The sequence below is a fragment of the Xyrauchen texanus genome, chromosome 48, assembly GCF_025860055.1.
Source record: "Xyrauchen texanus isolate HMW12.3.18 chromosome 48, RBS_HiC_50CHRs, whole genome shotgun sequence".
NCBI lineage: Eukaryota > Metazoa > Chordata > Actinopteri > Cypriniformes > Catostomidae > Xyrauchen > Xyrauchen texanus.
This window is the reverse complement of record NC_068323.1, coordinates 18,019,915-18,047,078: the sequence shown is the minus strand read 5'-3', so window position 1 is coordinate 18,047,078 and position 27,164 is coordinate 18,019,915. Positions and strand designations below refer to the sequence as shown.

The following is a 27,164-nucleotide window of genomic DNA, read 5'->3' as shown; positions in this document are numbered from 1 at the left end:
CGTTCCCTTCTTCAGACTTAGGATCGAGCGGTAGACAGGCGTCGTAAGCAAGCGATGCTCCTTTGAAATATATTTATTTGCGAACTAAATATTGTAGCGTGGCATAATAACATAGGTTTCCCTACAATTGTTCACGAAACTCGGTCTCTGTGCTTGGTAAAATAATAGTTTGCATTTATTTTTTTATTTTTTTAAATATATATTCGTAATTTCGTTTTATACATGCGTTGGATATGGTGATCTGGATCCCGAAGTGTTTTGGATGAAGATTTAATCTAATCGTTAAACGCACCGCTTGTCTCAAGCGCGACGTCTCAGCGAGATTCAGACGGAGCGTCTACATCGAGGTAAAGCCGTCTCACCGTCGCGCACATCTGGAAAGCAGCGATTTGTATTAACAAACCTCCAGCCACTGTTCTATCAGTTTGTGCATGTGTGTTATGTTGGGCTTTATGCGTGTGAATTTTGTGATGTTCAAGTTTCATACAGACAGTCTGACCCAGTTTCTTAAACGTTGGATAGATATTGAAGCCCACTTACCATTGATGGGCTCAGAATGGCTCTGAACCATCATAAACATACACCACCTGGTGTTATATAACTTGTAACCATGTGACAGTCATGTCAGGGCAGCTACAGGTGTGAAAGGAGGACACCTGAGGGAGTGGGCAGGAAAAGGGGAGACATTTCAGTTCTAGAGTAGATGCTGTTATGGCTGAATTCGAAAGCCAGGGCATCTGACTTGCTGCCTAATCGGTCAATGTCTTAACCAACAGTGTATCCCAGATAGCACACGTCCATCTCCGAGATGTCTGTTTAAGAGCAGTTCATCTGGAAAGCATTGCAGTGTAATTAACATCTGCTAAACATCTTAAAAAAGATCAGATTTACAAACATTCTAAACCATAAACGTCTCAAAGACATCTGCTGGAGGTCTCATTGACATCCGAAATGAAAAGTCTTATAGACGTATTGCAGATCAGCAAATTACCTAAAAAATATGTAACGTAATGCCAATATAGTTATCTATGTAGTGGTGGTGGTGTAGTGGTCTAAGCACATAACTGGTAATCTGGTAATCAGAAGGTCACTGGTTCGATCCCCACAGCCACCACCATTGTGTCCTTGAGCAAGGCACTTAACTCCAGGTTGCTCCAGGGGGATTGTCCCTGTAATAAGGGCTCTGTAAGTCGCTTTGGATAAAAGTGTCTGCCAAATGCATGAATAAATGTAAATGTAAATCTATGTGAAATATACTGTAAGTCATGGTCTAAATGAGTAAACTGAGTAGATGCTGGTGGCCAGTGTTTAAACTGTCTGTATGCCTGTGAATGTTTCATTGGTCGTGAGACATTGTTCACTGTGATTTTTGATGGATGGGTCTAACCCTGGCTCTGCCATACTTTTGTTTTGACTTATAATGTGGTCTGTGCTTTTGCGTTGGGGTTCTTTGAGTTCAGTATATTTGTGAACGCTCCCTGAGAATGGCTGAGGGAAAACGGAAAGGAGAGATGAAACCACACATTCTTTTCTCTTAAAACACCAACCACCAATGGTTGCCTGTCAAATTCCATGTCTCCAGTAGATCCTCTCGGTATTGTCTGTATGGTACCCTATAATTACACCTATGTGAAGACCCCCCCCCCTCCCATACACCCACACACATTAACACACACTATGTTCACTATTGAGCAATGTGTCTGTTCATTTCCAAAAGAAACACTGAGAAGTCCTGAGCTCTATTCCTTTTTTCTCTCCATGAACCCATAACGTTTCATTCTATTTTCTCAATCTCTCCCCTTTTGGCCGGCGTTTGTGGTTGGACTGAGTTCCTGGAGGCCTTTACAAATCCTGAGCAATCCAAGGGGGGAAAGGCAAGGCATGGAAAATAAGTGAGCGTGTGAGAGAGGAGAGAAATATGAGAGCGAGACGGGAGAAAATGTGTGTGTCTGGTCATGATGTCTGAAGAATTTAGAATCACAGTTAATCCACCTTGTCCATTTTATTTCTCCTAACTTCCCCTACCTCTATTCCACATCCCACCTTTGCTCTCTCCGTGCATGATAACTGCACGCGTGTTGGGTCTGCAGCTGGTTCTTGTTATTGTTTGAGCTTGGCACTTGCTTTGCATTTCTAATGTATGCTTAAAAGTGCAGTGGAAACAAATTGGGTGAATCTGCTCTGGCCAGAGGAATGTGTGTCTGGATGACAGACCATACGGAGAAGGAATGGGAATTTTAGAGGAGGGAGGTTGTGTTGACCTTGTCCTCTTGCCAGGCGCAGGGGGTGGAGAATGAAGAAGTGATGAAGAAAGAGAGGGTGAAGGGTGGTTTGTGTTTTTTTTGTTGCCTTCTGTAGGATGTTGTTGTTTCTTCCTCATCAGTGGTTCATTATTAGCCATGTTTTGTTCTCCACCCTCATCCTGTTATGGATGAGTGACTGTGTGTGTGTGTGTGTTCCTTACAGTAAGAAACACTTGCACTCTATCCTTTCTTTCTCTCTCTTTCTCTCTCTCTCTCTCATGCCAGACTCTGAGATTGTTGGCAGAATAATGATATTGCATCACTGAGGTTTGTAAGGAGGGAGTAAAGAGATGAAGGAATGGAATGATCATGCCACTGCTTTGCAATGCAGACTGATCTCACAGTGAAGTCAGAAACATTAGGTTGACTTTTTTTTTAATTTTATTAGCTAATATCGGTCAGTGCTTTATGAAATGTGAATCACTGCCCCCATGTGGCCAAAGCGTTAAGTGTTGTCGGGCTTATGGGCATGTGTGAGCTCTATTTTCTGGGCAGACATCCATGTAAACGCGTTTAGAGGGAGACCGTGTACTGCATGGTCATAGAGTAACGACGTTCCACCTTCACCCCCTCCCCACTGGGGACAAATTTGGAGGGCCCAGTGGAACGATAAGCCCCAGGGCCACACAGTACCCTAATGCAGTCCTGCATAAAGTGGCCGATCCGTAGTTACCTGAACTCTTGGAGACAACATGCAGAATTCCTGTGTGATCATGTCTTCATTTTGAGTCAACCAAGGAGGCTAAGGGGCACAACTAGTTTTGAAGAGACACTTTCTGAAGTGGAGAGAGAGATGTGTTTGTGTGGGGAGTATACTCAAAAAATGGACTTATGCAATTTCTGAAGGAAAGAAAAACCCGACCCAATCTTTTAAAGGTGGAATAAATTGTACATGATGGTGAAATTATACAGGTTGTAAACCACAATGTTTCCTTTCTTCTGGGGTACAAAATAAGTGTTTCTATGCAAACCTTATCACTTTACCCAGACCATAAACATAACCATGATAGTAATCTAAAAGCGCTGTTGTGTACCATGAAAGAAAGGAAATATGAGGATTTAGAAGAAGATGAGAGAAGCATATTTGATTGCTTGGTATTGCGATATCGTACAATTTTGTCTTCTTGTAGGTATTAGTGCAAATTCTCAGGAGACTGTGTTTGCCCACCCAAGGTCTCTTTATTTTGGTCCGTAGGGACGATTTTGAGCATATGGGGGGCCCTAAATGAAATCCTACTTGGAGGCCAACAGTCTTTTTTCTTTTCCTGCTTCTGACTTGGGGAGCTTCATGATAACGAAAAACCCAATGAGTGTGCTTGTCACATCTAGCAACAACTCTGTCCTTGCAGTTACATTCTTTCTTCCCTCTCGGGCAACAAGTGGGCCCCCTATAACTGTCTAATTGAGCCATAGCTGCTCAATCAGTCTGGCCATTCTCTGTTGACATCTCTCATCAACAAGGCGTTTCCATTCGCAAAACTGCCACTCATGGGATTTTTTTAGTTTTTGGCAGCATTCTGAGTAAATTCTAGAGACTGTTGTGTGTGAAAATCCCAGGAGATCAGCAGTTACAGAAATACTCAAACCAGCCTGGCATCAACAATCATCCATGTAATTATCTAATTGGCCATCCATGCAGTGTAGTGCATATAATCATGCAGATACGGGTCAAGAGCTTCAGTTAATGTTCACATCAACCATCAGAATGGGGAAAAATTTGATCTTATTGATTTGGACCGTGGCATGATTGTTGGTGCCAGACAGGCTGGTTTAAGTATTTCACAAAAGTCTCTAGAATTTACTACGAATGGTCCAAAAACATCCAGTGAGCAGCAGTTCTGAGGACGGAAATGCCTTGTTGATGAGAGAGGTCAACAGAGAATGACTTAGAAACTGACAAAGTCTTCGGTAACTCAGATAACCGCTCTGTACAATTGTAGTGAGAAGAATATCATCTCAGAATGCTATTCTGAAATGCGGGTTTGGCGGCACAAAGAGGACCTACATAATAATGCTGATCGGTGTATATATATACATTACAAAAAAAAACGTTGGTTTGTGGGGCCCCCTACTGGCTTGGGGGCCTTAAGTGTCCATTTATATTGTTAATCGCTAGAAACGGCTCTGCGTAGGTCCCTCCTTATATGAGACTTGCATTTTAAACTTTGCCTTGTGAAAATTGTTATACAATTGTTAGAGAAGTAATAGCACACATATCCAAAACAAGCTGTATGATCTGAGGGATCATTCATGTCCGGGGCACAAACAGTGAGTTTAGCAGTGAGTTTTATAGAGTCAAGTAATGAACAAACTAAATTATGTAATTTATATAAAATGTATGTAATTAATAAATTATGTTACGTATAAAACTAAGTAGGAGCAACATAATAGATCCCTCTTCTTATTGAGAACAGTTTTTCGCTGTATAGGGTTCTTGAGTTGGCTGTATGTTATCTGGAGGTTAAAAAATTACTAGATGTTTCATTGTAGGTTCTTCAGATTAGAGTATTGGTTTCTCAGTTCTTTAAAGCACCAGTACATGGTTTTTAAAATAGCTAGAGAATATAAAGCTTGTGGAACTTGAATGGCATCAGGCTTTAAGGGTGAAAAGAAATGTCTCACTTAAAATTCAAAAGAAAAAAAAAATAAGAATTAAGATAATTGTGTGACTATTAGGGTGTTTTTACATTGTAATAAAGCTAATTTCCCCCATTCTCATTACTACAACGCACTAAACCTCATTCTCATAACCTGTCCAGACACAATTATTTTTATTTTATTTTATTTATTAAAATCTGAATAAATTAAACTCAGTATGTAGTCTACTACCATGATGTAAACTTGGTAATGCGTGTTGCAAATGTACAATAATACTGTATATAATGACTTTTTCATTAATGAAAATCTAATTTTTTCACATCACAGTAGGCACCAACACTATGAAAAAGAAGGACTTTTAGAGTCTCTCTCACTGTTGTTTTCCTTAGTGCCCTTACAAACCCATTCACCTCTCCGTCACAGTGGTTGGACACATAGTATTGCAGTTACTCTAAATCCATTTTAAAACCTGTTGAATGTTACCAGGTGGTCAACATTCAGAAATGTATTTGTGGTGTTTGTATGTCTGAGTGTTTGCGTGTACAGTACATTAAGCCCAGAGAGTTAGGGTGGAGCATGAGTAAGAAGTTAGATTGAAAACAAACCCCAATGCCAGAGACTTAGAGAGAGGGCGGGAGGGATGGAGTGTGTAAAAACAGGGACGTCTATGACAGCAGAATGTCTTTAGGAGAGAGAAAGTTGTTTAGAAAAAAATATGGAGTGTTTGTGGATATAAGTAGGCGGTCATGGAAAAAAACCGCTTAAGGGGGAAAATTTGCAGAATAAATTAAAATGTGACTAAATGTTTTTAACAGAGTACTACACTCTTAAGCCATAAGCAAACTATTCTGCACAGGTATGCAGAGTTGTCATGACTGAAATATAATATATTGGAATTTTGGAATAATAAATTGATAAAAATTATGAAATGCCCAAAATGGAAGTAGAAATTATGCAGTGACAAAAATGTACAAATTAGTTTTGGAAAAAGTGAAAGTGGAGATTTAGAGTAAAAATTACTTAAAGGAATAGTTCACCCAAAAATGAAAATGGTCTTATCAATTACTCCCCCTCATCCCATTCCAGATGTGTATGACTTTCTTTCTTCTGCTGAACACAAAGGAAGATTTTTGGAAAAATGTCTCAGTTCCGTAGGTCCATACAATGCAAGTGAATGGTGACCAGACATTTGTAGCTCCATAAATCACATAAAGGAAATAAAAGGTAATCCATAAGACTCCAGACTCTACATCTTCTGAAGCTTATATGGTAAGTGTGGGTGAGAAACAGAATTCAAAAATAATTTCTTACTATAAATCTACACTTTCACTTTCACATGTGAAAGTGAAACTAAACAGGCACCACATGTGACTTTCAGATGTTAAAATGAAAGTGAAAGTAGAGATTTAGAGTAAAAAAGGAATTTTTATCTGTTGATGAAAGAGTTTTTGATGAAAGGAAAGGAAATTTTGATCTGTTTCACACCCACACCTATCATATCTCTTCTAAGACTGGAGTCTTATGGATTACTTTTATGTTTCCTTTATGTGATTTTCTGAGTTACAAAGGTCTGATCACCATTCTTTTGCATTGTATGGTCCTACGGAGCTAAAATATTCTTCTAAAAATCTTTGTGTTCTGCTGAAGAAAGAAAGTCATACACATCTGGGTAGGCATGAGGGTGAGTAAAGGATTAATTTTTGGGTGAACCATCTCTTTAACATTGACTGGTAGTGTAAGTGGATATACAGGATACATAGCTTTTTTCCCACTCCCACTGCTTAAACATAAATACACACACACACACACACATCATGACCTCATCACGTCAGATCAGCGTGGGTCAGTAGATCACACCACTATACATTTTTGTAACTTAAAATGCCCTAGCACACAAACCAGTTGCAATATTGGCCAATACATCACATCCTCAGGCAAACCTTTTCACACTCAGACAAATGGGATGACAAGCACTGCAATCAGAGACAGAAATGAAAGATGTAATCAGAGGAATGAGGAAAAGAGTGTTCAATGAAAACAGGAGGCTTGAAGTGTTGCCAGAGAGAGGAAATCTACTGTTAAAGAGTGAAAGGCAGAAAACGAGTGAGTGTTTAAGCTGTCATATTTCCTCATTCCTGTGCAAGTGAACAGAATAATTACACGGTTAGATGAGTGTCTATGTAGAATGCACGTCATTGCAGGAGAGAGGACGAGAGGTTGGTCAAGTCAATGCATTCTCTGACACACAAACACACATAACCCATGCATGTGGAAAAGGAGAGAGAAAGAAGGCAAGGAACTCAGATGTATAAATCTCTGTAATGCGTTCGCCATGTTTCAACTGTAAAGGCTCTTTTGTTCAATTGTGTGTATATTGAAAAAACTGATGGCAAATTATCAGTACTGGTACTACTCGACCTCAGTGCTGCATTTGACACTGTCGATCACAACATACTTCTTGACAGGCTGGAAAACTGGGTGGGGCTTTCTGGGATGATCCTAAAATGGTTCAGGTCATACTTAGAAGGGAGAGGTTATTATGTGAGTATAGGAGACCATAAGTCTGAGTGGACGTCCATGACATGCGGAGTCCCTCAAGGCTCAATTCTTGCGCCACTCCTGTTCAACCTGTATATGCTCCCAATGAGCCAAATAATGAGAAAGAACCAAATTGCTTACCACAGCTATGCAGACGACACACAGATCTACTTAGCCCTATCACCTAACGATTACAGCCCCATTGACTCCCCATTGAAAAATATGCAAGATATAATGCAAGAATTAGATGCTTTGTTTCCAGTCAAGACCTAGAGAAACTTGTGCAGGCTTTCATCACCAGCAGGGTGGATTATTGTAATGGACTCCTCACTGGCCTTCCCAAAAAGACCATAAGACAGTTGCAGCTCATACAGAACGCTGCTGCCAGGATTCTGAGCAGAACCAGAAAATATGAACATATCACACCAGTCCTCAGGTCTTTACACTGGCTCCCAGTTACATTTAGGATTGATTTTAAAGTATTATTACTGGTATATAAATCACTCAATGGGCTAGGACCTCAATATATTGCAGATATGCTCACTGAATATAAACCCAACAGATCACTCAGATCATTAGGATCACATCAGCTAGAAATACCAAGGGTTCACTCTAAGCAAGGAGAGTCTGCTTTTAGCTATTATGCCAGCCGCAGCTGGAACCAGCTTCCAGAAGAGATCAGATGTGCTCCTACATTAGTCACATTCAAATCCAGACTCAAAACACATCTGTTTAGCTGTCCATTTACTGAATGAGCACTGTGCCACTGTGTGTCCGACTGTTTGTACTGTATTTTATTTTATTTAATATTCTAAACTGTTTCAATTATTCTTATTTTTTTAAAATTCATATTTTAATCTCTTCTATGTAAAGCACTTTGAATTACCATTGTGTATGAAATGTACTATATAAATAAACTTGCCTTGCCTTGCCATATGTGTGTTTTGAATGTGTGCGTGACCTGTCTAGCAGAACGAAATATAAATGACTTGCAGTTGCTGAAGCGAATGCAGAGTGTGTATGGAAGAGAGATTTTACCTTTGCAAAATCACTGCTAACACTCTGTATGCAACTTTGAAGAGTCACTAATCAAATTTAGTTAATTTTTAAATATCTTTTTTAAAAAGGATGATGTTTTTATTATTATTATGATTATTTATTATTATTTGTCATTCTCAGGTGGGTGAATCAAAGCCATGCTGTCTCTGGACGAGCCCCTAAATCTGAAGATTACATCCGGCCATGATAGGACGGTCAGAACATCCATCTGTGCACCGCTACAGTTTGCTCGCGCCCGGATATCTCACGCATCACACAAGTCCAGTCCTGGTTAGTCAACTGACCAACCACTACAAAACAGACACAAGACTATGAGCACACACACCACTTCAATTATTCCACTTCAAAAACAAAGTCACATAATTAAAGAAATGGGAGTGAATAAATTAGCAGAACATTGTTCTTCCTGCAGAGGGCACTACATGCTTTACAAAGACAAATACACCTCCTCTAATACAACCCTTCTGACATTCTCCAATTTTACATTTTAATCAGTATAAATATTACTGCTCACCTCTGCAAAGAGGAATGATCACTGAAATATACTGTATATCTCAATCCATTCATGTCATTGCCCTAAAGTAATAAAGTAAATAGGTTAATCCTTTTATCGGTCCAGCTTGATTTGTGCTCAAATTGTAATCACATGATGAAATTAACATGAACATAAAGAAAGTTCTGTTCCCAAATCTAACGCCTACATAGGCAAGGTGCCAACTAAGATGATGTAATCCATTTAAGGCCACGTCCACACTAATATGCTTTCGTTTGCAAGCTCATTGGTTTCGCTAGGTTCACGCCTCTCATCCACACTGGAACGAGTTTTCATCAAGTAAAAATAGAGAATTTCGTGAACGCTCTCTATTACCAACTTAATATGGAAAATAATGACGTCAGTGTCACGGAGCGCTCAGCTACGCCTCCCGCTGGTTTCATCCGCTCCCTCTCCCCGGAGTTTTAGAACTGCACTTCCCATCTTTCCCTCTGGCCATTATCTATCTCCATCCCTGCCTGGTTTACCTGATTATCCTCATCACCGTCACCTGTTCATCATTATCTCCCCTATATCTGGACTGCCCCGTTCATTGTCATGTTGTGAAGTGTTGTTTTGCTCAGCTAACATTACCAAGCATTATTCCCTTATCCCTGTTACTATCTGGACCTTAGATCTCTGCCTGGACTCTCGACTCTGTGAACCCTTGCTGCCTGCCCTGACCCTTGCCTGTGTCTGATTACGAGTACTGGATTGTCCCTTCATCAGAGCCTGTTTCTGTTTATGTCTGCTTCTCTCTGTTTGATCGCTTGTGTTAATAAACTACTGCAAATGGATCCAAACGCCTCTGCCTCTGCACTACAGAACACTTCGCCACCACAGGATCCAGCAGATTTGTTCCGCCTAGCCCACGAGGTTTCTTCACAAGCATCGGAGTTGGTTACACATCGTCAGCAGCTGGTTAAACTGACTACTCTCACTGAGGAACTAGTGAAATCTGTACGAGCACTCACCCCAGCGATCACGGCCACCAATCAAGCTCCATCGCCCGCCGCACCTGCTTCTTCACAGCCTGTTGTGAGTATCCCTTCCAGCAATCACAAAATGTCATTCCCCGAAAAGTTCACTGGATCACCCATCACATGTAAAGTTTTTTTGATGCAGTGTGAGATCTATTTTAACCAGTCACGGGAACATGCCACCGACGACAGCCGTATCTCCTTTGTGTGTTCGCTCCTCACTGGAAAGGCGCTGGAGTGGGCAACGGCGATGTGGTCAGGAGGTCAGCTCTCTACTCGCTCTTATGATATGTTTGTTACTCACTTCAGAGAGGTGTTGGAACACCCAGCAGGCGATTACACTCTCGCCTTTCGGACGCTCGCTGCACAGACGGGCTGGGGTGAGGACCCTCTCAAGCTCTTATACCGAAAGGGTCTCATCTCAGAGCTTCAGGGAGAGCTAGCCTGCCGCGATGATGGAAAGACTTTAAACCAGATTATGGAGCTCGCCATTCGTCTCGATCATCTCATCCGGGCTCACCGCTCATCGTACAAGACTAACTACTTTGTTAATCCCCCAGTAAGCACAGAACCCGAGCCTATGCAGATCGGCTTCACCCATATCACTACGGCCGAGCGTGAGAGGAGAAGGCGGCATAATCTGTGCATGTATTGCGCTCAACCTGGTCATCTGAGAGCTGCCTGTCCAGTGAGACCTCCTGGGAGACCCACATCCACAGATTCGATTGCGGTGAGTCCTCCTGTTTCATCTCTAAACTCACTCATTTTGGAGATTTCGCTAAATTCTAATGGAGAGTGTGTCAAAACTGAAGCATTAATTGACTCAGGAGCGGCAGGGTGTTTTGTTGATCTTACTTTTGCCAAAACTCATCGTCTTCCTCTCGTCTCTTGTGATCCCCGGATGGCAGTTGCAGCACTGGATGGGCGCCCCCTGGGGACCGGGAGAGTGCAGTAAATCACACAACCCCTCACGCTTAACATCGGCTCTCAGCACACCGAAACTATACAGCTGTTTACCATTAATTCACCTCTTCATCCAGTAATACTAGGATTTCCCTGGTTGGAGAATCACAATCCCCGGATTTCCTGGTCAGAGAGGAGGATTTCCCAGTGGTCTTCCTGTTGTCAGACGAACTGCGCACCCACTGTCCAAGGTCCTGAAGCATGCCTCGTTTCATCTACGGAGTCGAATCTTCATAAGGTACCGGCAGTTTATCATGATTTAAGCCGGGCATTCAGCGAGAGAGAGGCTGATCAACTACCACCACATCGAGCGGGCGACTGTGCCATTGAACTCCTACCTGGGGCTGTACCACCACGCGGGAGAGTTTACCAGTTGTCTCAGCCTGAGACTGAGGCCATGCAAGCATACATCGACGAGCAACTATCCAAGGGCTTCATTACTACCTCTACATCCCCTGCTTCAGCTGGATTCTTTTTCGTGAGGAAGAGGGACGGTGGTTTTCGGCCATGCATAGACTTTCGGGGCCTGAATGAGGTGACTGTGAAATATCGATATCCTCTGCCATTAGTTCCTGCTGCCTTGGAGATGCTTCGCACAGCCCGGTACTTCACCAAGCTGGAGCTACGGAATGCTTATAACCTGATACGCATACGCAAGGGTGACGAGTGGAAGACAGCATTTTCTACTACTTCCGGCCACTATGAATATCGGGTTATGCCGTTCGGACTTTCCAATAGTCCCTCCGTGTTCCAGGCTTTTGTCAACGAGATATTCCGAGACCTGCTTAACCGAAATGCTCGTGCACGTTAGGGATGTGCGAGCCGTCCTGAAACGCTTAATTGACAACCAGCTATACGCCAAGATTCAGAAATGTGAGTTCCATCAGACCCGAATCTCTTTCCTGGGCTACATCATCAGCGCCGAAGGGGTCCTTATGGATGATAGCAAGGTCCAAGCTGTGGTCAACTGGCCTCAACCCTCATCTGTGAAGGAGTTGCAATGCTTTCTGGGGTTTGCCAACTTTTACCGCAGATTCATGTGGAATTTCAGCATTATCGTGGCTCCCCTCACATCCCTTCTCCAGGGGGGAGGGAGGAAGTTCAGGTGGTCTCCCGAGTGCACTTCAGCGTTTGAACGGCTGAAAGAGAGATTCACCACAGCCCCCATTCTTCACCACCCTAATCCTGAGAGTGAGTTTATCGTGGAGGTGGATGCTTCTAACACAGGAGTGGGTGCAATTCTTTCACAACGCCATGGCAGCCCGGCCAAAATGTTCCCCTGTTCTCTCAAGCTCAATTCAGCAGAACGTAACTATGACGTGGGCGATCGCGAACTCCTGGCCATTAAGGCAGCCTTTGAAGAGTGGAGGCACTGGTTGGAGGGCACGCGTCAGCCTTTCACTGTCCTCACGGATCACAGGAATCTGGAATACATCAGATCCGCCAAGCGTTTGAATGCGCGTCAAGCTCGCTGGTCTCTGTTCTTTTCCAGATTTAACTTCAAGATCACTTACAGACCGGGGTCTAAGAACGGGAAGGCTGACACTCTCTCTCGTCTGTTTGATAGTCCCCATGAACCATCCAAACCCGAGTCTATTCTTCCCTCCACGCTAATTGTGGCACCCGTGCAATGGGATATAATTGCTGAGGTAACTGCTTCACAGCAAGATCATGCTGCCCCGCCAGAATGCCCTGCAGATCGCCTCTATGTTCCTCTCGAGCTTCGCCATCGTGTCCTCCAATGGGTTCACTGCACTCCCAGTGCGGGACATCCTGGTATCACGGCTACCACTCAGCTCGTCTCCAACCGTTTCTGGTGGCCCACTTTGCAAGCCGACGTCATCACTCTCATCCACCAATGCGTTATTTGCAACACCGTCAAATCCTCTCATCTCAAGCCTGCTGGTCTATTACAACCTCTGCCCGTTCCTCGGCGCCCCTGGTCCCACATTTCCGTGGACTTCGTCACTGATCTGCCTCGGTCCCAGGGGTTCACTACCATTCTATCGGTAGTTGATCGCTTTTCCAAGTCATGCCGCTTTATTCCTATGGCTGGATTGCCTACCACCCTTCAGACGGCTTAGGCTCTCGTGAATCATGTGTTTCGTCTCTTCGGACTTCCTGATGACATTGTTTCTGACTGCGGTCCCCAGTTCACATCTAGAGTCTGGAAAGAGCTCTGCACCAAATTACACATCAACGTAAGCCTCACATTGGGTTACCACCCTCAGGCCAATGGTCAGGTGGAGCGGCTCAACCAGGATCTCATCCGTTTTCTGCGCACCTATTGCCACCAGAATCAACACGACTGAAGTCGCTTCTTGGTCTGGGCAGAATACGCCCAGAATTCTCTGTTGAAACCAGCTACAGGATTAACCCCATTTCAATGTGTTCTAGGCTTTCAACCCCCGCTCTTCCCATGGGCTGGAGAACCATCTGATCTCCCCGAAGTGGACGCGTGGCTACTGCGCAGCGAGGCTACCTGGGACTCCGCCCACATCCACTTACAGCGCGCTATCCGCCACTATCAGCAGCACGCAGATCGGAGAAGGCGCAGCGGACCTCAATACAGGCCTGGCCAGTGGGTGTGGCTCTCCACCAGGGATCTCCGTCTTAAGCTTCCCTGCAGAAAACTTTCTCCACGGTTCATTGGGCCATTCAAAATTCTGCGCCAGATCACTCCTGTCTCTTTTCGTTTGGCACTACCAGCTCATTACCGCAGCTCATCCACTTTTCATGTGTCTCTTTTCAGACCCGCTACTACTCCCAGGAGAGAGGTGGTCCAGGAGGAGATCACCCCAGTGCAGGCTCCCCCCATTGAGGTTGGCGGCGCAGAGGCGTACAGGGTGCGAATGGTCCTGGATTCCAGACGCCGCAGAGGGGTACTACAGTATCTCATTGACTGGGAAGGATACGGTCCCGAAGAACACTCCTGGGTGAGGTCTCAGGATATTCTAGACCCCTCGTTACTCTCCACTTTCCATCGAGACCACCCAGTTCGACCCGCACCAAGACCCCGTGGAAGACCCCGTTGTCGGTCAGGTCCTCGCTTCCGGAGCCGCTCGCAGGGGGATAGTTACTATCTCGACCTTAGATCTCTGCTTGGACTCTCGACTCTGTGAACCCTTGCTGCCTGCCCTGACCCTTGCCTGTGTCTGATTACGAGTACTGGATTGTCCCTTCATCAGAGCCTGTTTCTGTTTATGTCTGCTTCTCTCTGTTTGATCGCTTGTGTTAATAAACTACTGCAAATGGATCCAAACGCCTCTGCCTCTGCACTACAGTCAGGAAACTAAAAATGGATTAGTGTGGAAGTGGCCTAAGTTTGAACGTTTCTGGGAAAGGATTCACGAAAATGTTCTTAAGAATTATAAAAAAATAAACAAAATGTTTTTAGGATAAATGCGTAAGAATGTTCTTAAGTGCTGTTCGTGAACATTTCTTAAGAAGTCCCTTAAAGAGCACCTATTTTGCCCCTTTTCACAAGATGTAATTTAAATCTTTGGTGTCCCCAGAATGTGTCTGTGAAGTTTCAGCTCAAAATACCCTACAGATCATTTATTATACCATGTTGAAAATGCCCATTTTTGGGAGAGTATAAAAACAAGCTGCTTTTGTGTGGGCTTTTTTGAGAATGAACCAGGAACTTTCTGAATGGTTATTTGATAGATGTATTTATTTGTTGTTTTTCAGCAGTTTTGCAACGATGGATGAGCAACACACACACAAATACTGTTACAACGTTCGCTATGCGCTACATCAAAACAACACACAAACAAACATGTCCGTCGGCAGTGTCTGTTAACAGTCATGGGTGGGGCCAACGGCTTGTTGTGAAACAGTGCTTATGGTATAGAGTGTTTTAAAAGAGTGTATTCCATCCTATGACCAAGATGATGCAGGCAGAGGTCAGTTTGCTACACAAAGAAGCGCTATATGATTATCGGTCTATTTATGGACTACGATCCTGAAATGAAATGCTTAGACTAACAATTGCCAACAAAAGCCTTCATCAGCCAATTAACAAGGACAATTGCATCTGTAAACTTCTGCAATTAATCAAGATGGACTTCAAAGACTTTGGTCATTAATCTTACAGTTCAAACACAATCTATGTTTAATCAATGACCCTTATCACTTAGTTTAATAATTTTAAACCATGATTTTACCTATACATAATTAATATTTACATTACATTCATAATGTTAGCCAGAGGGAACTGGCCCCCACAGTGAGTCTGGTTTCTCCCAAGGTTATTTTTCTCCATTAATCTACATCTTATGGAGTTTTGTGTTCCTTGCCACAGTCGCCTACAGCTTGCTCACTGGGGTTATTAATACAATTATCATTTAATTATTTATAAACACTATTAAAATTCGTATTTTATCTAAATTACACAATGATGATTAATCGACTTTATATACATTACAGTTCTTATCGTCTGTTAATGCTAATATTCTGTAAAGTTGCTTTGAAACGATGTGTGTTGTGAAAGGCGCTATACAAATAAAATGGACTTGACTTGACTTGACCATGTAAAAGTGAATTTTGCATAATTGGTTCCCTTTAAGAATAAGATGACAGGCTTTGACATTGTCTGATTATACCTACATGCTCACAAGGTTGCCTTGTCTAATACAACAAATTCAATACATCAACACCGTTTAATAGTAACGATAAATGTATCTATCTATTAAACTTTTTTTTAAGTAGTAAGCACCTCACTATAATTGTTTTAATGTAAATGATGGATGTTTCTATGGACTCTAAAGATTGTGGAGAAAGAGCGTTATATTGAATTGACTAGCATGGTTGGTCACCATATTAAGAATTAATTAAGCTTCAAAATAATATTTATTGTTTGAATTTCGTGATAACATTTATATGGTTTGATAGCTGAAAATCAAAAATAACAAAACAATCAAAAAGTGTTGTGGTCTAAAATTACATTTCTACATAAAATCCCATTGAGACTTCCGACTCAACATGATAGAACGGGTCACAGAAAATCCATAGGAACCCAGAAAATCCATAAAACATCTTACCTTTAGGGATTTAAGACAGCTGTGAAGTTTCCTAACTTAAAGATATTATTTACGACAATTTGTACAAATATTTTATTTTTTTCATTTCTGAAGAACAATCTAAAGAAAAAAAGATGAGAACTTTCTTAAGGCAACTTTTTTCTTGAATTAGAAATGAAGAAGAATTTTCTTCATAAGAACGTTTCATGAATCATATAGCGCTTCTTTGTGTAGCAAACTGACCTCTGCCTGCATCATCTTGGTCATAGGATGGAATACACTCTTTTAAAACACTCTATACCAAAAATGACTGCCAACTAAAGTCTTCATCACTCAAATAAATAAAGGACACTGCATCTACACACACATAAAGGATTATTAGGAACACCTGTTCAATTTCTCATTAATGCAATTATCTAATCAACCAATCACATGGCAGTTGCTTCAATGCATTTAGGGGTGTGGTCCTGGTCAAGACAATCTCCTGAACTCCAAACTGAATGTCAGAATGGGAAAGAAAGGTGATTTAAGCAATTTTGAGCATGGCATAGTTGTTGGTGCCAGACGGGCCGGTCTGAGTAATTCACAATCTGCTCAGTTACTGGGATTTTCACGCACAACCATTTCTAGGGTTTACAAAGAATGGTGTGAAAAGGGAAAAACATCCAGTATGCGGCAGTCCTGTGGGTGAAAATGCCTTGTTGATGCTAGAGGTCAGAGGAGAATGGGCCGACTGATTCAAGCTGATAGAAGAGCAACTTTGCCTGAAATAACCACTCGTTACAACCGAGGTATGCAGCAAAGCATTTGTGAAGCCACAACATGCACAACCTTGAGGCGGATGGGCTACAACAGCAGAAGACCCCACCGGGTACCACTCATCTCCACTACAAATAGGAAAAAGAGGCTACAATTTGCAAGAGCTCACCAAAATTGGAGAGTTGAAGACTGGAAAAATGTTGCCTGGTCTGATGAGTCTCGATTTCTGTTGAGACATTCAGATGGTAGAGTCAGAATTTGGCGTAAACAGAATGAGAACATGGATCCATCATGCCTTGTTACCACTGTGCAGGCTGGTGGTGGTGGTGTAATGGTGTGGGGATGTTTTCTTGGCACACTTTAGGCCCCTTAGTGCCAATTGGGCATCGTTTAAATGCCACGGCCTACCTGAGCATTGTTTCTGACCATGTCCATCCCTTTATGGCCACCATGTACCCATCCTCTGATGGCTACTTCCAGCAGGATAATGCACCATGTCACAAAGCTCGAATCATTTCAAATTGGTTTCTTGAACATGACAATGAGTTCACTGTACTAAAATGGCCCCCACAGTCACCAGATCTCAACTCAATAGAGCATCTTTGGGATGTGGTGGAACGGGAGCTTCGTGCCCTGGATGTGCATCCCACAAATCTCCATCAACTGCAAGATGCTATCCTGTCAGTATGGGCCAACATTTCTAAAGAATGCTTTCAGCACCTTGTTGAATCAATGCCACGTAGAATTAAGGCAGTTCTGAAGGCGAAAGGGGGTCAAACACAGTATTAGTATGGTGTTCCTAATAATCCTTTAGGTGAGTGTACATGCACAACAATCAATTCAGAATTTCATGAATCTTACAGTTCAATCAATTTTCTTTAGTTTTAAACATTGCCCCCCAACATCTTCTCATTTTACTCAATTAATACATGACTTGTAGTAAACTATAGATAACTAATTTTTGCATTTTATTCATGCTGTCTAGCCAGAGGGGAACTGGCTCCCCCAGTTGAGCCTGGTTTCTCCCAAGTTTTTTTTCTCCATTAATTAACATTGTATGGAGTTTGGGGTTCCTTGCCACAGTCCCATTTGACTTGCTCACTGGGGGCCTAAGTACAATTATTACAGGGCTGGACTGGTAATCTGGCATACCAGGCATTTTCCCGGTGGGCCGACGCACTTTGGGGCCAATCAGGGATGGACTGGCCATTGGGAGAACCGAGTGGGCCGGTGGCCCGGTGGCCTGAATGGTCCGCGATAAGCTAAAATGAGCTTTAATCTTCGCACTCAACAACTTTTGGGCCAGTTGCTATGTAAAATCCCGGGCCTATTTATCTTCCCAGTCCAGCCCTGCAATATTATACACACATAAGTAGGATTTTTAATCATGTTTTTCATTTAAACTGCTCAATGGGGACTTTAAGACATTACAGACAATACCGCAGAATTTTGTGTCGTGAAATGCGTTATACAAATAAAAATGACTTGACTTGACATTCACTTCCATTGTAAGTGCCTCACTATAACCCAGATGTTTTCTTTCTTTAAAGACTAGGAGGTACGAGTTGAAATCATTTTTTGTGGTTATCAACATTATGCCACAAATGCTGTCAATTGAGCTTAACTTGTATTGAACCTGGAATATTCCTTTAACTAATTAGGAGACATTAGATGCTTTATGATTATATTAACTTAATAATTATTTTATATGTTACATTTATTAACAGCGTTTGCATCTGGAGCATGTCTATGATGCCTTAAATTGATGTTTAGGTTGTCTGCTAACAAGATTTTGGAATAAAGCTAATATTGTATTTCTTGCAACATTGCATCAGATGAATCAGAGTTGGGATATCTTGGCCAAAATGCATTGTCCCGTTGCGCCTCTTTCAACATTATAAGAACTTCCTGCATTTGCAGTTGGATTGCCGATCACACCATGATCAGCAATACACATTTATTGTCAGTTGAAGATGTGTTTATTGGTTAGCTTTAACAAACTAAACCTCTCTCTTCTTCTCTCCAGATGCAGCGGATAAGGACATGTCAGACTTGTCATTATCCACTGTGGTGGATCTCAGTCTGTCCCCATCCTCCTCTCCCTCACCCCCCTCTCCCATATACAGCCGGTCCAGCTGGAGCCCTGCAACATCTCTGCTGGCCACAGTGAGTAACTTACACTCTGCCTCAAATACAAACTCTTCACCAGCCCCTCACACCCAATATCACCTGTACAGAAGTGTCATGCCCATTCAAACTGACAAGCACAATCTCCCGATTCGAATTTCGGTAATCACTAACCGATTTGAGCTGAAGAACTTTCAACCTACTGTTGCTGAATTTACAGTGAGATCAGTCGCTGTGATTTCTAAACTTGGTCAGTCCAATCAGGTCACACCTTCCAACACAGGCACCATAGAAACATGTTTTTATGCTAAAATCAGATGAATTTAATACTTTTTTTGTTTTGTTTTGCATAATTCATTTTAACAACAAATAAAAATAGATGTATGATGCACCTGAACATGAATGATTACAATGTCTGATTAAATTATGCATCACATTCAGCCACTGGCATTCTTTTTTTCAAGCATTAAATGATGTGATGTATTGATTATATTGACTATATTCAGTACAGCTTTGTGTCTTCATGTGTTGGATAGTTGTGTGTGTTAATCAGGGGAAAATGCAATTCTGCAAGTGGCGAGACTGACTTGTACACCAATCCCATAATGCAATTCAGCTCCACAGTAATTCATTTCAGCTGTCTCCAGACACACACACAGACTTACACATAAGTGTAAGTGTCCCGATCTGTACCCTGACTAAGATCATAAATGATTGATATGTGTGAGAGAAGAAGGTCTGGGAACATGTTTGGGCTTGTTCTGGCAATAGCTGGTCTGTCACGAGTGCTCTCCCACCAAAAGTGAGTCAGACATGATTCAGAAATCAACTACAGGCTCATAAGTCCTTGTCTTTTACTCACAGGAATCTGAAAGCACCTCTTATATGGAGGACAGCGCTTCTCCACCTCTAGGTTTTCAGTTCTTCCTGCCAATTGGTGGAGAGGGTCCCCTACGCCTGCCTTCCTCTATGCATATTGGCCAGCACTCCCCTGAGCCCTCGTGTGATGAGCAGCTGGCCTGTCGCTGGCTAAAGGTAAGCGACAGACAGATGTGTGTATGGCATAGACCCATGACAATAAGATTAACCTGTTACAAAATGGCACGCATTGCATATGACTAAAGAAAGTAGGGATTGAACATCTGGATACTGACAGAAAGTTTCAGGAATTTTACGTAAATAAGCTATTTACACAGAATGCTGCTCTTGTGTTGTCTTTACTCTCTAGTGCCATTTGCTGTTTGACAGCCTGCAGGAGTTGGTGGATCATGTGAATGACACCCATGTGAAACCAGAGAAGAACACGGGATACTGCTGCCACTGGGAGGGATGTGCCCGCAAGGGTAGAGGCTTTAATGCCAGGTCAGATGCCACCCGCATAAGTTTACCTAGCTATCTAAATAGGCAAAACATACCTAGATAGACATTCCATAATGATAATTGAAATGACCACAGACTAACATTAATCCTAATCCTTTCCCTAAAAGAAACTTTAATTAAGAAAAATTGCATTAGCTTATAAATATTTTTTACTTTTGAGGATGTCCACATAGGACTTTTTTATCTAACTTCGGCAATGCAAAAAATGTATACTGTATATAAAAAATATTTGTATTAATCAAAGTTATACAAAATGATATAATTAAATATACATTCAATACACTGACGATTATATAACCATGTATAAAGCCAATAGAGCTACACTCACTACAACATTATAAGAAACTTCAAAGCGTATATACTGTATGTTTGCTCTTGGGCAGCATGCGTATAATATATGAGCACTAATGAGATCCATTTATCTTGCACAGGTACAAGATGCTGATTCATATCCGCACTCATACAAATGAAAAACCTCACCACTGCCCTACATGCCATAAGAGTTTCTCACGCCTGGAGAACCTCAAAATACACACCCGCTCGCATACAGGTGAGACATGTGTATTTACAAGACGGACTGCTTATACATTTAGATGAGACATGTACATGCTAGGATTTTTACTAGTGATGCAAGGATACAAAATGTGTTTGCAAATCCTGATATCCGATTATTTTGAACATCCTGATACAGAGAGTTTGGTGGTTCAATTTAGTTATATAAAGCTTACAAATGGCTACTCTAACTCTACAACTCTGTCATTGTGACCCAATTCAAAGTAAAAATCCACACTAGAGAAATCTTCTTTCACACACAACACTAGTTGTGTGCTAATTGTGCAATGTGTTTTTCCGCCCCCTTTTGATTGACAGGAAATAATTGACATCGGCTGTTTTTAACCAATTGGACGAAAGCACAGATAATTGCTATTATCAACCAACACTGATTATTGGCAGATACAATGATTATTTCAAGACACTAAAAATGTTGTTATCTACACCAATACCAGTGATATTTCATAGTTCTTTAATTGAATATCAATTTAGATTCCACAGCAAAGGTTTATCTAAAACAACTCACACAAACAAAACAAAACAAAAAAAACTAAAACTAAAGCTATTCATTGCTTATTTAAAAAGTTACGTTTCAATGTAACTATTAACACATTACATTAAAACAATGGAATGTTAGTCAAGTAATAAGTCAAGTAAGCTTTTAAAGTTATTCAATTGAAGTGAATTTTGAAATTATATTTAAAACTTACAGTTCTTCAATTATCTAAGTGCAGTATAAAGTAGGGATGGGTATTTCAAGTAATTTTGTAGTTGAGTACTCTCTAACCCACAAAAAACGAGGAACCAATTACTCGAAAATGAAAATGTAAGTTAAAAATAACAATTATGGCACGTACGTGAAATGTAAATTTTATTTGATTTACAAACGTTACCAAGAATGGTTTCAAAATAAGCTATCTTCAACAAATTATGCTTTTCTTTTTGGAAAAAAATTAAATGAACAGGATGCATTAATACAAATGGAAAACAAAAGAGATTTAAAAATAACAGTAAAAAAATATTTACACTCACCCGGAGCTTACATAGATAGAAATTTGGCTTTTAATAAAACACGCTCTGCCGGTGTTTTAGACATTTCTCACACACACACACAAACTGGTTTGATAAGCTTCCGAGTTTCTTGTACCGCTTCGCATTTTCTATCCAACATAAAGGGAGATCCTCGTCCGTTTGTTTGCATGAATCCAGCAAGAACAGAATATTAATATAGTAGATTTCAACAAGAATCAAAATATTACAAGTATTGCCATATTTGGCCTTGCTTTAAATGTATAGACACCATCATAATTCCTTCTCTCACTCAACACCTCGACGATACACATCCACCGCATCCACTAATGGACTCAATTGTTACTAATACAATGTAATTCAGAGCTGCTGACGACAGGCAAATGTTCAAAAAGTAATCAATTTGCAATATTCCAGTAGCGTTTTTAATAGTCGACCAGCTGATTCAGAATGATTACTCGATTAGTCAATAAATCGGGCACGTCCATGGTATCAAGTGAACATTCTGAATGTATTGAATTATACTAGGCTATCATCAACTAATAACACACTTACACAATAAAAGGGACAATTGACTCAAAAATGTAAAAGAAATTAAATTAAATAAAAAAATAACAAACAAACAAGGAAGCATAGTGTTTGGAACAACAATAAAATGATTAAATGATGACTGAATTTTTATATTTGAATGAACTATACCTTTAAAAAAATGTACTTTTACACACCAACATTTTCCCAAATTCACAAAATGACAGGTCTCTAGAGGCTTATAAGCAGTATAATGTCAGGACATATGACCCCAGCCATCTCCTTCCTGAACTGTTGACCCCTTCATTCCTTCTCAACACTCTTTGATTATCTCTTCCTTTCTACCCTCTCAGGAGAGAAGCCATATATCTGTCCCTACGAAGGCTGCAACAAACGTTACTCGAACTCCAGTGACCGCTTTAAACACACGCGAACGCACTACGTGGACAAGCCCTACTGCTGCAAAATGGTGGGCTGTCTGAAACGGTACACCGACCCCAGCTCCCTCCGCAAACACATCAAGGCTCACGGCCACACTGTCGCCCAGGACCGAACCAGATTGCCCAGGGTGGAAGGGCTGTTGAGAGGGAGTAGGTTGGATGCGGAAAGCGTAGCTCCAGTTTATGGCCGAGGGATAGATGTACCTTACTCAGGGGGGGGACATTTTGTCCTTCCTGGGGCGGCGACGTCCTTACTTGGGGCTCATGCCCTGCACACCCTTGACAGGCCCCTTGGAGGTAACCCCCTGGATCTTTCCATGCTCAGTCCTTTATTAGGAGCAAGGCCTGTGCTTTACCCCAGCTCTGGTGCACTAGTGCTCGAGAAGGTGCCGATCCTTTACCCCTTGCTGCTACCGCTCCTGGGGCTTGGTGCAGGGCGGAGGGAAAAAGGGGTGGAGGAAGAGGAGGATGTTGATGATGATGATGATGATGATGAGGGCAGGGTGGGAGCTGGGTTGAGTAGCCACTCATGGGTTGTGATCCCTCCAGGCATGTTGTTTTTGAAACAGGTGGTGAGCACATGAAGACTCTTAGATCTTATTAACACTGCACACAAATTTTATGTTTAGGATTGACTGTCTATGTTCTCATTTCGCAAGGGTGTAATTGCATCCGTTTGATCAGACAGTGTTGTCAATAGGCAATATGTCTACTTTGGTTGCCGCAGAGATGACTTAAGCATCAGCACTATGCCAAGATACTTTCTTTTAGCGATGGAATTTTTTTGTCCAGATCGATTAAGTCATTGAAAAATTAAATAGACAACGCAATTCACATAAAATAGTTAAAAAAAATACGAGGTGAAAAATTTCACCTCGTATTGCTCGTGCGAGTAACGCGAACCCGGGAGTATTCCCCCTTCTCCTTCGGAAAAGGACAGGAGGAGGGGCTTCTACGACTTCTACAACCAATAGCTGGAATCAAGTAGGCGCGCATATTTTCAGAACTTACCAGGTAGTCCAACATCCTCGCTCACTTTCCTCTGTACATGTATGACATTGTGTCATACAATTCCGGGTGCCCACACACCGCTACAACCCCGCTACTACATCGGTACGTCAGTGACATCTGGACAATCTCAATGCTGATAGGCTTTTGCAACAATTCATCATGCGAATGTCGCAATGTTCAATCGCGTGTTCGAGTCGCGGCATTCGCTTCATTGAATTTGCATCTATTCGCATCTTTGCATTGACTTTGTATGTAATCGCGCCCCGCGAAATGCTCTCTTCGCGTTGTATGTGAACGCACCATAACTGTTAGGAGACAGTAAAAAAAAAAAGGTTACACTATATATTAGGTGTCTTTAAATACTATGTACTCACATTAAATACATACAATACATTGTATTTAATGTGTAACTACATGTTGTTCTGCAAAATTCTAGGGTCGAGGTAATCTTGAGGTACGAGTAGGTCTAGGAGGAGTGGTAGGGTTAGGGATAAGTTTAACAGTGTAACTACAAATGTAATTAAATGCAGGACTTTAAATGTAAATACAATTCAACAATTCAAGTACATTGTATCAAATGCTTAAGTACATAGTAGTTAAAGACACCTAATAAATAGTCAGACCAAAACAAATAGGTTTCATTAAAATACATTTTTCTGACAGATATTTTATGATAATTTTATGAAAAGGCATATTTTGTAAAATGGAATAACCATTTTAGAAAACATCCTGATATTCACCAAAAATTCACAATGAAAAAAAAAATAAAAAAATACCATGGAAATATGTTTGAAAACTTAAAAAAGAAATAATGATTAAGTTGGGTACATTCAAGTGTATTCAAGGTGTGAGGAAAGTATTTTAATACCTTTTACTTGATGTTTACACCACTTGACATTTTAAAATGAGTAAGGTTTTGTAGAACATGCTTTAAATGTTTTTCATAATGAAACCAATATGACAATTAGACAACATAGGCACTATACTGCATCATACACATTCATGCTCTAGTCCGAAACGCTCACCCAACACAGCTGTAGACAGTAAAGTGCATTGTGAATGATGTTACAAACATGTCTAGATAAATCTTGTTTGAGATTCAATTCACACCTACAAACGTGGTTTTAATTGGGTTTGTAAACCTAAGCAGATTTGAATCAAATATGCCAAAATATTAGATTTTTGCTGCCTGTGTGACCAAAGCTATAGTCAAACACATACACACATTTGAACACATATTCGGATATTACAAGGGATTGTTAATGTTAGTTATTGAGGTGCTGCCTTTTACAGGAATGTTGTCATGTGAGAGGGTATAAAGGAGGAGTTTTTAAATACGCAATACTATGTCCTGCACTTAATCATTTTTATAATTCAAATATTTATTTTAGTAGTTTCGACAGTAACATTCCAACATTAATGCGTCTTCTGTTCACAATTGTGGATGTCAAAACGTGCATAGTGTGACGCATGATGAGAAATGCTTATTTGATCCATCTTTCTGAGTTTTACATTTGAGAGAAACACCTTGATTTACTAAACTAAATCTGTAAGAGGCTAACTGACAGTTGCTTTGTCTATATATTCCATAAGCTGACTCAGACAACTGACGCACTTTGGCCAAACAAAGTGTACAGGATACGCTATGAAAAGCAAATGGAAAGGCAAACGTCCTTTTACAATTTCAAAGAGTAGCACACATCTTTAGCTCTACAGTACATTAATAGCACCTGTTGCGAGCTAGCAAACAGGAAGAGATCAATTTGTACAAATATGAGCAAACTGGTTCTTGAATTTACAGCAGGGGAGACCAGGGGCAATTGTAACCCACAAAATTTCCTCAATCACAAATATGTGATCACACTTATTCAGCATATGCTAAGTTCTCCATCTGCCTGAAAAAAGGAGTGTGACCGTCTTACTAGCTGAGAAATGTCCAAGATAATATTGTCAGCTGATATAAATAGTTTAGCAAGAATGATTTAACTTTAGATAATTATAATGTAGGTCCCACATACAGTATTCCTGAGAGCTTAAAAAAAATAGTGCCATATACAGCAGAACATTATTCAGAAATGATTTTCGAAGGCAAGGATATTATTACACTTGCTCTTAGTTGAGATACAGTGGATTAATAAAATGTATTTTTCAAGTGTTATAATTGACCACAACAAATACTTAATTTGATATTATGATATAGTCTTTTAAGTATATCAACAGTTTTTTTGGTCAAAATAAAAGTTGATTTGTAGTAATCTGTGATTTAAAAATGAAAATGTGAAAAATATTACAATTGCCCATGGTCTCCCCTCTGTTTGTATGGCAAAACAACTAAGGTGGATTTCGCTGGTCAGATGAAAAGATTGCCCACCCTAAAATTCAAAATGCCCCCCAAAGATGGCATCCTTGTACCGGTCCTAGTACTTAGTACAACATACTCTTATAGCTCAAAAAATCTAAAAATGTGATTTCTCACAATATGACTTCTTTAAAAGATGTGCACCTTAATCCTAATTGTTCTAAAGAATAGTAATCTATTTAATTCTAATCTATATAGTAATTTCTTTTCTTTCTTTTTTCTTTTTTGAAGACGAGACATTGACTGTGTCAAAACCTTTGCGTATATGATGACGAGTCAACTTGGACTCCACTATTTGTTATCCATTATATAAACCCTTTATGCATGGCTGATTTTTTTCTCATTTAAGATTTAATGAATACATGAAGATTTACAGACAACTTCTCTGATAAGAGTGGCACATTTGATATCTGCCATGCACAATGGATAAATGCAAAGACTACGGCCTAAAGCTATTGGCCTAATATATTTGCACAGTTGGATATTTTATCAAGCATATTTTAACCAGTACCAAGTGCCTTCTATTGTAAGGTTGTTATTGATGAAATACAATGTATGAAATACATTTTGGATGTACTGTATATTGTCAGTTTATGTATGTATATTTTATCAGTTCAACAGATTCAACCTGTTACAGTGTTAATGTTACAATTTTTTACAAGTTGTATTGATGTCGAGGCTAATGTTTCATAATGTTGAGCTAATGCTAATAAGTGTCTTACCATAGCTAAGGACGTCTGGCAAAGTGACTGGAAGAATGTCCAATAAAGAGCGCAATGTCAAAGTCATATGTGTGTTCAGTGTCTTTTCAAAAATACTGTATACTGTATATGATTCTGCTTAAATTATTTCCATATCAAAGGCTGTTTATTTAAAGTCTTAAAGTGATAGTTCAACCAAAAAATTTAATGAACCAACCCTTTAAATGACCCTTTATCTAACCCTACTTTACACTCATATACATGAGACAAGTATCTGTAAT

The 27,164-nt window shown here is 40.7% G+C and overlaps 1 protein-coding gene across 1 annotated transcript; it reads left to right on the top strand.

Moving 5' to 3' along the window:
* Positions 1 to 26,964, top strand: LOC127640040 (zinc finger protein GLIS2-like). The gene is made up of 7 exons (XM_052122414.1): positions 1 to 347; positions 8,619 to 8,768; positions 18,783 to 18,922; positions 19,748 to 19,918; positions 20,112 to 20,245; positions 20,695 to 20,813; positions 22,726 to 26,964. The coding sequence occupies exons 2-7, from the start codon at positions 8,636 to 8,638 to the stop codon at positions 23,394 to 23,396; spliced, it is 1,368 nt and encodes a 455-aa protein (XP_051978374.1). The 5' UTR covers positions 1 to 347; positions 8,619 to 8,635; the 3' UTR covers positions 23,397 to 26,964.
* The last annotated feature ends 200 nt before the right edge of the window (positions 26,965 to 27,164 follow it).